The 13,638-nt window shown below is 44.0% G+C and overlaps 1 protein-coding gene across 4 annotated transcripts in view; it reads right to left on the bottom strand.

Annotated features, from left to right (window-relative positions):
• The window catches only part of PDE1C (phosphodiesterase 1C), a 312,257-nt gene that overhangs the window by 185,435 nt on the left and 113,184 nt on the right, over window positions 1-13,638 (bottom strand). For all 4 annotated transcript variants that reach the window (XR_014503859.1, XR_014503860.1, XM_083407039.1 and 1 more), the window contains exon 3: window positions 6,946-7,117. Coding sequence is in view for 2 of the 4 variants with exons in the window: in XM_083407039.1 (XP_083263165.1) it covers window positions 6,946-7,117 (172 nt within the window). In the remaining 2 variants the exon portion in view is untranslated. The remainder of the gene's footprint in view (window positions 1-6,945; window positions 7,118-13,638) is intronic.

The raw sequence follows: 13,638 nt of genomic DNA, 5'->3' as shown, positions 1-13,638 counted from the left end.
TTCCCACCCCCCTCCCATCACTCTAAGTTGCTGTCAGAGAGAGAAAACTCTTTTGTTCTTACTCTAGAAAACAAAGTCGCAAAGGTATTAAATTGAGCAGGTGCTTTTTACGAAATTATTTTCTGGAGCTACATGTCTTTCCCTTTGTCTAAATGTAACAAAAGAAGCCCAAAGGGACCACCAAGTTAATGAGTGATTTAAGTCTACATGCATGCATATGGCTTTTATCTGTGCAGATTCCCACAGTCCCAATGGGTGCAATGGTCACACTTCTGTGATCTATGGTCAGAAATCAATGGGAAGTCACATCGGCATGTAATTTCTGACTCCTTATTGTCAATACCCCAAAGTCCACCAGTGACCAGGCCCCAGGTTCAGAGGCTACATTGCCATTGGCTGAGGGAGGCAACCAGGTTCCTGCTCTGAGCCCAAGTACAGGTGACCCACTAAAACTGAGACTGGCACCAACAGGCCACCAAACTGGATCCCACAGCACCAAGGTTCATAGAACCAGAGGAAGAACCCTTCGCAAGTATTTCCCCTTAGGAACCAAGTGTCTCTGACACAACTTGCTAGTCCAGCGCCACCAGGAACATACCAGGCAGGAGACCTTAGAGAGGAGGAGATGCACCCATTTCCAAGCCACAGGGTTAGCTCTTTAAGGGTCTACGGTTCTCCAAGAGAAGAAGGAGAACATTTGAGAGGTTGACTATAGGCAGAGGCTCAAAAGCCTCAGCTCACCTCTTGTGCTAGTCAAAGCAAGAGGCTCACTTGGAGCTCTCCATGGTGCTGTGAGAACCAGTCTGCCTTGCTTCCTCCCGCCCTCCCAACTGTGGATTCCCCCTAGAACCATAAACAGGAGCGTCTCCACCCCCATCGTTCTACCCGGACACTGAGGTCCAGCACCGAGAGCCTTCTGGTGGTTCCCTCACTGCAAGAAGCCAAGTTACAGGGAACCAGGCAGAGGGCCTTCTCGGTAGTGGCGCCCTCCCTGTGGAACACCCTCCCACCAGATGTCAAAGAGAACAACAACTACCAGACTTTTAGAAGACATCTGAAGGCAGCCCTGTTTAGGGAAGCTTTTAATGTTTGATGTATCACAGTATTTTAATATTCTTTTGGAAGCCGCCCAGAGTGGCTGGGGAAACCCAGCCAGATGGGCGGGGTATAAATAATAAATTATTATTATTATTATTATTATTATTATTATTATTACTTATGGCCCAAGTGCATGGTTTAAGAGTCTTTGAAACATGACACTGGGCCACATGGAGCAATTCACATCTAAGTGCCTTTAACATGCCCAGTGTCTCATTTAAAATTGGCTCATTACAAACCAAACGTTAGTCTCCTTGAATTATTTTTATTTATTAGAAGCTTTTTATTCTGTTCTTCAGTCCAGAGACTGCCAAGGCACCGAGAGTCTTTTGGAAAATTAAAAATTTATAAATTACAAATTAAAAACAGTGATCACTAGAGATAAAAAGGCAAAGGTACCCCTGCCCGTACGGGCCAGTCTTGACAGACTCTAGGGTTGTGCGCCCATCTCACTCAAGAGGCCGGGGGCCAGCGCTGTCCGGAGACACTTCCGGGTCACGTGGCCAGCGTGACATCGCTGCTCTGGCGAGCCAGAGCCGCACACGGAAACGCCGTTTACCTTCCCGCCAGTAAGCGGTCCCTATTTATCTACTTGCACCCGAGAGTGCTTTCGAACTGCTAGGTTGGCAGGCGCTGGGACCGAGCGACGGGAGCGCACCCCGCCACGGGGATTCGAACCGCTGACCTTTCGATCGGCAAGCCCTAGGTGCTGAGGCTTTTACCCACAGCGCCACCCGTGTCCCTCTAGAGATACCCGAATACAAAACTTTATGGAGTGACGAGCACTATAGCGGTGAGCTCTGTGGCTCAGGCAATACTAATAATGCTAATGATCTCCTGCTCCATTTCATTTCCTATCACATTTGCAGCAGCTCATATGTGCAAATGGAAATTTGAGAAGCAGCGTGTCTTTCAGGGATTGAAGGGAAACCAGCCCTGCATTAGAAAGGGAGTGCGCACTCCGACAAATTTGTCGAACTCTTTCTGCCTTAATAGCGGGGATGATGACTAATACAAAAATGTGCAGCTAAATGCTTCATTAGAAGGATAAAACCACACCATTACCAGCCCACGCATAACCCCCCCTCTTTTGCTGCAGAAATGCAAGTTAATGGACTAAGCTTCCCGCAGCCTGGAGGAATAAAACTGCCAAGAATCCAAAGTATGAAACCCTTTCGATGGGCTCCCCAATGTCTCTCCTAAGCTTTCGGCCACCACTGGTTTTCTCCCTGCAGCTGGGAACGGAGGCAAGAGTGACAAGTCTGAGGCCAGAGGAGAGTCAAGAGTTTGCACAAAGCTGAGAGCAGTAAAGTAAGCGCGTGTCACTATTATATATCATTTCCACACATTTTCATGCCGAATGTTTTTATGCCAGACAGTTTTCCTAGGAAGCAAGTTGGAGACAGAGGAAGATGGTCATCTGCATGCAACGCGGAGAGCAGTGATCCCCTCTCACTTGGTCTCCTCTTTAAATTAAGGAAACAGATCCTAAGCGAAAAAGAAGAAGCGCCCAAGGTCTTACCAACCTGGTGGAACGCTCTATCGCAGGAGACCAGGGCCCTGCGGGACTTGACATCTTTCCGCAGGGCCTGCAAGACAGAGCTGCTCCGCCTGGCCTTCGGTCCAGGCCCAGTTTGATACCCCTCTATGGGACCCTGTAAATTACCTCTTTGGACTTGTTATCAGCTCATGTGGGACCAACATGGATAGCTGGCCCTGATGAATACTTGAGGTTCCTGTCCTCTGTGGTTGTAACTCATGGGCAGTCATTTAATTTTATCCTGATTCAAATTTTTAAGCTGTATTTTAATTGATTGTTTGATTGTGTTTTGATGTATTAGATATTTGATGTTAGCCGCCCTGAGCCTGGTCATGGCCGGTGAGGGCAGGGTATAAATAAAAATTTACTTACTACTCTTGAGAGTAGTATTACTCTTGAGTAGTAGTACTCTTGAGAGTCCCATGGACTGCAAGAAGATCAAACCTATCCATTCTTAAGGAAATCAGCCCTGAGTGCTCACTGGAAGGACAGATCCTGAAGCTGAGGCTCCAATATTTGGCCACCTCATGAGAAGAGAAGACTCACTGGAAAAGACCCTGATGTTGGGAAAGATGGAGGGCACAAGGAGAAGGGGACGACAGAGGACGAGATGGTTAGACAGTGTTCTCGGAGCTACAAACATGAATCTGACCAAACTGCGGGTAGCAGTGGAAGACAGGAGTGCCTGGCGTGCTCTGGTCCATGGGGTCACGAAGAGTCGGACACGACTGAACGACTAAACAACAACTACTACTACTGCTACTACTAATTTACTTACTTACACCCAGCACCACACATGGAAGGCGTAAGCCTGGTCCTCAGTGGCCACGTGTGGCTTTTGAGGCACCAGAGGCAACTGAGCATATTGATTTCTGCGTGCCTGATGATGATGTTCCATCATTTTTAAATAGCACCATTTATTTCTTCAATGTATTTATGAATCACTTTCCATGAAACATCCCAAAGCAATTTAACGATAAAAACACCAGCAGTAAAAAACATGTGCGCAACGGCCTCGCTTCAGACCTTGGTGCCTCCAAGGGGATGTGGGAAATATTTCTGCCTGAAAGGCAGTGTTGACAATACCTTGGATCTCAAATGCCTCGGCTCCCAAACAGATTGGCTCCCAAACGATTGAAACCTGGAAATGAGTGTTCCTGCTTTCGAACGTTCTTTCAGAAGCCGGACGTCCGACAGGGCTTCCGTGGCTTCCGATTGGTTGCAGGAGCTTCCTGTAGCCAATCCGAAGCCACGCTTTGGTTTCTGAATGTTTTGGAAGTCCAACGGATTTCTGGAATGGGTTCCGTTCGACTTCCAAGGTACGACTGTACTGAGCTTGACAGACTAACAGTCTGACTTGATATAAGGCAGCTTCCTCTGTTCCTACGATTAATTCGTCCCAATGGTTTTAATGGAGCATCGCTCATCTGGCTTCCTGGCACTGAGGGCAGAGCCAACCCAATATCCCTGCTGGTGTGCCCACACCATGCTGAGGTCCCCACAGCTCTTCATGGTAACCAGCAGCAACACTTGTCACTGGGAAGCCAGGTGGCCAATGCCATCCTTCTTCAACTGCCCCTCTAACTGATGCTCAATTTGTCTGATTTAGCATGGATCCAGCACAACACCACACATTGCAACAAGCTGCATGTAGCACTGAAAGTCAGGTTTGTGGAGGCAGCTCCCAGCCAGGGGTTCTCCTTTCGGCCACCAGAGGAGAGCAGAGAGGGTTCAGAGCACCACACCTAGCTTCAAATCTCTTTCAGGAGGCTCATCCTCCACACAAGGCTACCACAATCAGGGTGAGGACCCAGGCTTGAAAGATCAGCAGCAGCCACAACTTCACAAGGAGAAAAAGGAAATTCTGATGCAGCTATTGTACTTTAGGGTCAACAGGAACTTTGATCTGCCACATTTATTTCCGGACAGCTTACAGTATCAATAAAATGATAAAATACAAACGTTAACCATCAAATAGCTCAGGGGTCAACAAACTTTTTCAGCAGGGGGCCAGTCCACTGTCCCTCAGACTTTGTGGGGGGCGGACTATATTGGGGAGGGAATGAACAAATTCCTATGCCCCACAAATAACCCAGAGATGCATTTTAAATAAAAGCACACATTCTAATGTAAAAACACCAGGCAGGCCCAACAAACAACCCAGAGATGCATTTTAAATAAAAGGACACATTCTACTCATGTAAAAACACACTGATTCCTGGACCATCCACAGGCCGGATTTAGAAGGAGATTGGGCCGGATCCAGCCCCCAGGCCTTAGTTTGCCTTCCCATGAAATAGCCAGTCATAGCCAATAATTTGGCCAGTGTCTGCAATTTTTCAAGATATATTAGGACAGTACAAGCAAGTATGTAGCAGAGACTACACAGGTGAAATTTCAGGTGATAACAGAAGCAGAATTTGAGTTGCCTTTCACAAAACGACTGTTTAACAAGGTTTTTTAATTACACACAATGTCCCATTTAGAAACAGTGGGGGTGAAGTGATATGAGGGCTGGTCTTAGACCAGGGAAACCTATGTACAGATCTCTACTCAATTACTAAATAAACGTGCACCAGTAACTACCATCACAGATATGTTTCCAGGATAAAAGCAGTGAGATGACATATGCTGGCCTCATTACAGCAAGGTCAGGATCAAAATATAATAAATATAAATATATTTAAAAGAAAAGTGGTTACATCCTGGAACTCTCAAGCGCTTGAGCTGAAGGTCAAAAGTGAAATTTACATGAAAAATAATGGCATTGGTGAAACTCTTAACCTTTTGACCTTAAATTTCACCCCACCCCAGCAGTGGTTTCTTGGTCCAGTGCAGGAAATACTTCAGAAACAACACAGACGTGTTCTTACATCTATAATGCTGTGCCAGGAGATGTATGTATGTATTATCCATTATTACGGTACTTTGTGCCCTCTAGTGGCGTTTCAATGCTTCGTTCTTAACATGAATGTTCTGGCATTTCACTGGGTGTAAATGCAAATCTGAAACAGTCAGAACCTACTGCTATCCACAGGCCAGAATAATATGTTGCTGGCCAAGCAGGACTTCTAAACCCGTGGTCACTGCTTCTCTTACTGCAAAACAGCAGCCGACAGAGCTGGCCCAAGACATTTTGCTGCCTGAAGCAGAAGACAATATTGCATCCTTCCTCCCATTCCATGTCTGAAAGATGACAGGACTGGCAACCGAATCAAACTTCAACAGTGGCTATAGTCTTCTGCACATTGATGTAAGTTGAATATAGTGTCATTCGGCAGAGCCTAGCTGCACTGGACTGTAAATATTCTCCAGCTGAACCAACTTTCAACACTAGTTATGGGTCAGTGGACTCCTAGGTTAGCCAAGGGGCCCCAGGCAGCTGTCCCAGCACCATCCCAAGACATTTTGCTGCCTGAGGCAGAAAACAAGATGGTGCCTCTCACCAACTCCACATACAGAAACTCACTACACTGGTTGTTACTTCAGCACTGGCAATGGGATAGCATCCTTGTTAATATTATGCCATTACCTCTCCCACCAAACCTCTCATCAACCAACACACATGCTCAACAGAGTGTCACCCAATGCACTAAGCAATAATGTTGTCGTTTTCAAAATTTTGCTGATAGCCAAACTCTCAGTACCGTCAAATAACAAAAAAAAACAACCTTGGTACAGTAGCATAGTGCTTTCCTTGAAAAATTTAAAAACACATATACTGAAGTAAAATCCATACATTAAAAGCTCATCAAAGATAATATGCCTGTGAGTCAGGAAAAAAGTGTTAGTGGTGGAGAAGGGGAAACCTTTTAAAGAACAGTGTTATACAGTACCGATCTTTACAATATTGAAAGTGTTTCTAATCTTCCATTTTCTATTGTTCCAGTAAGTTTAAGTGCCTTTCTAAATTGTGTTTTTGCATTGTCCCTTCTTGTGCCTTCAAGAATGCTATTTCAACATCACAGTCCAGATCGCCCAACGTATATCACCCAGTGAGAGTATTATTTAACTTTCCGGGCCTGCAATCGCATTCTTATAAAATAACAGGATTTACTATGAAATGGAAAATTTCACAAAACGATCTGATAGCTCTGCTAGTCGTGTATCATTTGTATCTTTCTAGATTGCAATGTAAGAAAAACACAGGTTGGCAGCCATAACTTTAGTGCACTAATATTTTTGTTTTCGCAAGGGCATTGGAGAGTCATCTGTTGTAAGAGTTATCCCATTCAACCCTGAGACTTCAACCTGCTGATGATTAAGAAAGATCAAGCTTAAGCAAGGCACATCTATATCGGCCAAACCTGAATGAGGTTTTCACAAGCGCTTCGGGACTCTCCACCGCCGGCAGCTCCTCCGCTAAGATTTCTTCAGGAGGTCTTGGGTCAAAGACAATGGTTGGTTTCTGTTTTTCCTTAAGATTCCCTGTGAGCCCACCAATAATGGTATTCCACAGACAGTTCTGAGATTTCGACCCTAGGCGGAAAAGAAGACAAACCGATATGAAAACTCGCTCTTCAGAGAACTGAAGACAAGTAGTACAGTGGTGCCTCGCAAGACGACATTAATTCGTTCTGCGAGTTTTTTCGTCTTGTGAATTTTTTCGTCTTGCGAAGCACCACTGTGTATTGACGGTTTCCCATAGGAATGCATTGACGGTTTTAAAAAAAAGGCGCAAGGCGTTTTCGTCTTGCGAAGCAAGCCCATAGGGAAATTCGTCTTGCGAAGCAACTCAGAAAACGAAAAACTCTTTCGTCTTGCGAGTTTTTCGTCTTGCGAGGCATTCGTCTTGGTTAAGTACTTAATTCGTTAAGTACTTAACTCAGGTTAAGTACTTAATTCGTTCCGGAGGTCCGTACTTAACCTGAAACTGTTCTTAACTTGAAGCACCACTTTAGCTAATGGCGCCTCCTGCTGCTGCTGCGCTGGCATCCTGAAGCAAAAGTTCTTAACCTGAAGCACTATTTCTGGGTTAGCGGAGTCTGTAACCTGAAGCGTATGTAACCTGAAGCGTATGTAACCCGAGGTACCACTGTCAATAGTCCTTCGGCTTTTGCCCATGCAAAATCTCACGCTGTGCCAATGGTTAGTCTCATTCTTAACCCTGGAGAGAAGGAATGGGATCTAATATTCAAGTTGTTGTTCATTTTATTTATTTATTAAATTCATAAGCCAACCTTCACCACAAGGTCTCAGGGCAGTTCACTGAATAAAAACAAGGTGAAAACACAAGTAAATAGTTAAAACAGAAACAACAAAACAATACTCCCCCCTTCCACAAAAGCATTTAAAGGCTGTAGAATCAGCCCAAGGCCTAGTCGAAGAGGAATGTTTTCGCCTGGCGCCTAAAAGGATGTAATTAAAACGCCACTTTATATTTTAAAGAACAAATCTCAAAGCGTCCTACAACACGTTAAAAGATCAAATAAGACCATCCATCCAAAATAAAACATTCCTGAAGGAAGTCCAATATAAATTATACATTCAATGCAACATAATTAACAGGCAACTAAAATATTATCTTAAAGATTTCAAAATGAAGCACTACAAAGGAGGGCAACTACAGAATGCGCATGTAACGCAGGAAAATTAACCAAATGGTAACAATCTTAAGGATTTCAAAAGAAAACATTACCAAAAAAAGGTCAGATAGGAAGTGCATATTTTAAAAAGCATAATTACCAATGGAATAAAATATTATCATAAGCATATAATCTATCTGCTGCGGTTGCTGCCAATGGTGGCTCATGGCAGGCTGCAACTATGGAAGCTCAGGCTCAAGACCTGGGTCTGCACTAAGAGGCAGGCAAGATGGTTTCTGGCCTCTTCTGCAGTCTTCGTTTTTGTAGCTGGAGTCAGTCCGGGCCCCACTCTTCCAAGCAAGGTAGAAAAAGGTCTGCAAGGCAAGGAGCAGGTCTTGCAGGATACACAGCCAGGAGAGCCCTCTTCCGTAGCTCAGTGTTGCCAGTTGTAAAACTCAGCAAGGAGGAAAATGAACTGGCCCTTCCTATCACCGGTTCTGGCACCGGTTGGTCTCCCGGCCCTACCAATCTCAGTGGGCACAAACGACCACTGCACTTGAATAAATAAAACAGTGGCTTGGAAGAGTATCATATATTGAGGTTGAATCCTGACAAGACAGAAGTACTGTTTTGGGGGGACAGGGGGCGGGCAGGTGTGGAGGACTCCCTGGTCCTGAATGGGGTAACTCAGCCCCTGAAGTACCAGGTGCGCAGCCTGGGAGTCATTCTGGACTCACAGCTGTCCATGGAGGCGCAGGTCAATTCTGTGTCCAGCTGTTTATCAGCTCCATCTGGTACGCATGATGAGACCCTATCTGCCCGCGGACTGTTTCGCCAGAGTGGTGCATGCTCTAGTTATCACCCACTTGGACTACTGCAATACGCTCTACGTGGGGCTACCTTTGAAGGTGACCCGGGAAATGCAATTAATCCAGAATGCGGCAGGTAGACTGGTGACTGGGGGCGGCCGCTGAGACCGCATAACACCGGTCTTCAAAGACCTACATTAGCTCCCTGTACGTTTCCAAGCACAATTCAAAGTGTTGGTGATGACCTTTAAAGCCCTAAACGGCCTCAGTCCAGTATACCTGAAGGAGCATCTCCACCCCCATTGTTCTACCCGGATACAGAGGTCCAGTGCCGAGGGCCTTCTGGCAGTTCCCTCGATGCGAGAAGCCAAGTTACAGGGAACCAGGCAGAGGGCCTTCTCGGTAGTGGCACCCACCCTGTGGAACAGCCTCTCACCAGATGTCAAAGAGAAAAACAACTAACAAACGTTTAAAGACATCTGAAGGCAGCCCTGTTTAGCAAAGTTTTTAATGACTAATGTTTTGATGCATTTTTTATCTTTTGTTGGAAGCCACCCAGAATGGCTGGGGGAACCCAGCCAGATGGGCGGGGTATAAATTATTATTATTATTATTATTATTATTATTATTATTATTATTATTAAACAGCTCATGAAGAACATTTTTTTGAAAAAGGAAAAAAGCAGCTTGTAACCCTTTTCTTCTGCAAAGACAGCCAGAAATCACTTGCAGCATGAAACCAAAATCTTGTTATAATTGTAGTCAAATAACTGTTTTGGTTTCTATCTAGATATTTGCGAGTTGATGTGTATTATATTCATATTTGTGTTCCATGTTGTAAACCGTCCTGTGGTCTTTGGGCGAAGGGCCGTATATACCTTTAATAAAAATGAAATGAAATGCAAATGAAATGAAATGAAATGCATGGAAATTGCAGATTATAAATCCCACAAGGTTTTTGAAATGTGGAATTTTAGCTTATTTTTCTTTCAAGAAAAACACGTTCAGTTGTCTGAGATCATTCCACTTTGCTGTCCCAGGGGGGCTGCAATTACCGTTCGTGCTTTTTGCTTCGGTTAACGTTCAGCGTCTCTCACTCAAAGCTCCTCTCGTAATGGGAGCAAATGAGAAATACATCCCTGGGAGCCGAGATTTGTCGCTGCCATCCTCTTATTACCGAAAAGCTCGACTTGGATGTGACATTCACTCTTCCACTTCGATCCTACGTGGAAGAACTTGGGGGGGGGGGAAGCAGGGTCAGGCGAGAGAAAGATTTCTTTTTCTTTCTTTTTAAACTTTATTGATTTTATACAATGGATCACAGCTGTCACTCTCCAACAGTAGTGTAAATAAAAGAAGTAAAAAATAATTAAAAAGTTGGGAAGAAGGCAAAGTTATTTCCATATTAAGACTTCCTTCCTCCCCAACCTGGCTTCTGTACATTTCTATATCAACTGCATATTAGACAGCATCTATTTTGCGGTTATCCAATACTTCCAAGAATTAAATCACATCATTCAAAGCCGGCCAAAGATTTTACATGTTTACAGTGATCTTTTAAATATTGCATGTATTTCTCCCATCCTCTGTTAAATTTTGGAACTTCTCGATTCCTAACTTTCCCTGTCAATCTTGCCATCTCAGCGGACTCAGATAATTTCGTCTGCCATTCCATTTTTGTCGGTATGTTTTAGGAGAGGGAAAGATTTCATCCGGGGGCAGGAAGGGAGATGGATGAAACAGTTAAATAGAAATGGCAGCTGTACACCCAGGCCATTCCCAGCTTTGCAATTTCAGAATTTGAGGCATGAGCCCTATTTATGCAGATGAAGTAAAATACAGTGGTGCACCGCAAGACGAATGCCTCGCAAGACGGAAAACCCGCAAGACGAAAGGGTTTTCCGTTTGCAGAGGCGCTTCGCAAGACGAATTTCTCTATGGGCTTGATTCGCAAGATGAAAATTGACGAAAAATTTTGAATTTTTTTCTCGCTCCAAAACCTTTTTTTCTGAAGTGCTAAGCTGCTAAAAGCATTTTAGCAGCAAAACCGCTAATCCCTTAAGCCTTAAAAAGCCGTTTTTAGCCCTTAAACTGTCAATAGCACTAATAGCGCTAATCCGCCAATGGGCTTGCTTCGCAAGACGAAAAAACCGCAAGACGAAAAGACTCGCGGAACGGATTCTTTTCGTCTTGCGAGGCACCACTGTAATAATAATAATAATAATAATAATAATAATAATAATAATAATATTTATACCCTGCCCTCCCCAGCCAAGACCGGGCTCAGAGCGGCTAATTTAATGAACATAAAGTCTTGTGCAAAATGGCTGCCTATCCTCTGGGAGCAACACTGGCTAGGAGGTGGGTCTTTGAGGAACTAATAAGCCAGCAGCTGGGAACTGGCAGGCTTTTTCGCCATCTGTTTATTTGAATTCCGTTGTTTTATCCTTTTTGAAAACCTCTTTGAGATGTTTTACAACCACACAGGTGTATGGTTTTTTAATGAAATTAATAAATAATACGTAAAATAAAATCATTCAGCATTCAACTGCACGCCAAACTTACAAGATCACTTTTTTGGTCAACTTTTCATGCTCAGTCTTATGTGAGTCATTCTATCTGCTGAAAGAATTTAACAGGGCAAAATCCACAGACCTATTCGTGGTGCGCTTCATCGCTTGCAATCTTATGCCATTTCAAAAGTAACTTTCACTGGATCTTCAACAGCTGTTGTTAAAAAATTTTTAAAAGCCTCAATGTGCATGTGAAATGAATAGTTCACATTATTTGCATTGTGGCAGCATTTTGTTTTCTTCCTTCTAAGCCACAGCGTGCAAAATATGGTTCTACTGCCACCATGTGGCGATATGGGAATACTGCACCCTAAACTGAACAATTTGTGGAGGGTGAACCCTGCTAGTTTCTTTGCGCAAAAATAGTGATGAGTCTCGTGGCTCCTTAAAGGCTAACAAATTTACTACGGCAAAAGCTTTTGTGGACTGCAGTCCACTTCATCATTTGCATGAAGTGTCATCCTGAGTAGCAGGTACATAATATTCATGGTTGGGGGGGGTTATAGACACTACAAATGTCCCTCTTTTCCAGGGACAGTCCTGGACTGAATCCCTCCCCGGTTCTGATTTGATCCCAGAATGTCCCACTTTTCCTTAAAAGGTAAAGGACCCCTGACAGTTAAGTCCAGTCGCAAACGACTCTGGGGTTGCGGCGCTCATCTCGCTTTACTGGCCAAGGGAGCCGGCATTTGTCCACAGAGGTTTTTAGGTGGCCAGCGTGACTAAGCTGCTTCTGGCGAACCAGAGCAGCGCACGAAACGCCGTTTACCTTCCCGCCAGAGTGGTACCTATTTATCTACTTGCACTTTGACGTGCTTTCGAACTACTAGGTTGGCAAGAGCAGGGACCAAGCAACGGGAGCTCACCCCGTCGCAGGGATTCAAACCACCGACCTTCTGATCAGCAAACCCTAGGCTCAGTGGTTTAGACCACAGCGCCACCCACATCCCTAGCGCCATCTACGTCTTTTCCTTAGGACATCCCTACTTTTATCGGAGAAATGTTACAGGGTATGGAGTTACATGACCCCTGAGCCAAGGAGATAACTACAGTGGTACCTCGGGTTACAGATGCTTCCGCTAGCCCAGAAATAGTACCTCGGGTTAAGAACTCTGCTTCAGGATGAGAACAGAAATCGTGCTCCGGCGGTGCGGCACCAGCAGGAGGCCCCATTAGCTAAAGTGGTGCTTCAGGTTAAGAACTGTTTCAGGTTAAGAACGGACCTCCAGAACGAATTAAGTTCTTAACCCGAGGTACCACGGTAACTATACAACCTTTAGAAGACATCTGATGGCAGCCCTGTAGTAGGAAGTTTTTTAATGTTTAATGTTTTCATATGTTTTTATATATACTGGAAGTCACCCAGAGTGGCTGTGCTAACCCAATCAGCTGGGTGGGGTATAAAAATTTAAAATTCGTAATAGTACTAGTATTAAATAATAATAATAATAATAATAATAATAATAATAATAATAATTAAAAATAAATTTTATTTATACCCCCCCAGCCAAGGCCAGGCTCAGGGCAGCTAACAAGCAATAATAAAAACAAGCTGAATGAATACAACTTAAAAACAAGATTGAACTACAACATTGAAACATTGAAACATTAAAATGCAGTCTCATCACAGGGGGAGAAAGGAAAAAAGAAAGAGGATGTTCCTTTTCTCAGGGAAATGTTGGAGGGTATGAGGTTATAAACAGTAAGGTCAGAAGGATAAGAAATGAAGAAAATTGCAGATGATGGTCATACGAAACAGTAGTTGATAATGAAGGCATCCTGGGAATTAACATACATAGTGTGATTTTTATTTATATGTAAAAAATCTATTGTGCCAATTCGGACCACAAGTGATAGCACAGAACCTCTTTCTGTATTGTCAGATTGTCAAAATGTTTCTGTACCACCTTTCATACACAAAAGCAAGACAGTGTACAAAAAGGCAGAAGTACACAATAATTACATTTAAGAATTTTTTTTAAGGGATCTGCAAGGTCGATGGCTAATAAGTTTAGAAGAAAGCAAATTCTCAGGAAATGGATGGGCTTTCAGCAAGTGTTTTGAAGATCGTAGGCCCAAGAATCCTCTGCTCT

The sequence above is a fragment of the Podarcis tiliguerta genome (assembly GCF_965153285.1).
Source record: "Podarcis tiliguerta genome assembly, chromosome: 12".
Lineage (NCBI taxonomy): Eukaryota > Metazoa > Chordata > Lepidosauria > Squamata > Lacertidae > Podarcis > Podarcis tiliguerta.
The sequence above is the reverse complement of the archived record's forward strand: the minus strand, read 5'-3'. Positions and strand labels throughout refer to the sequence as shown.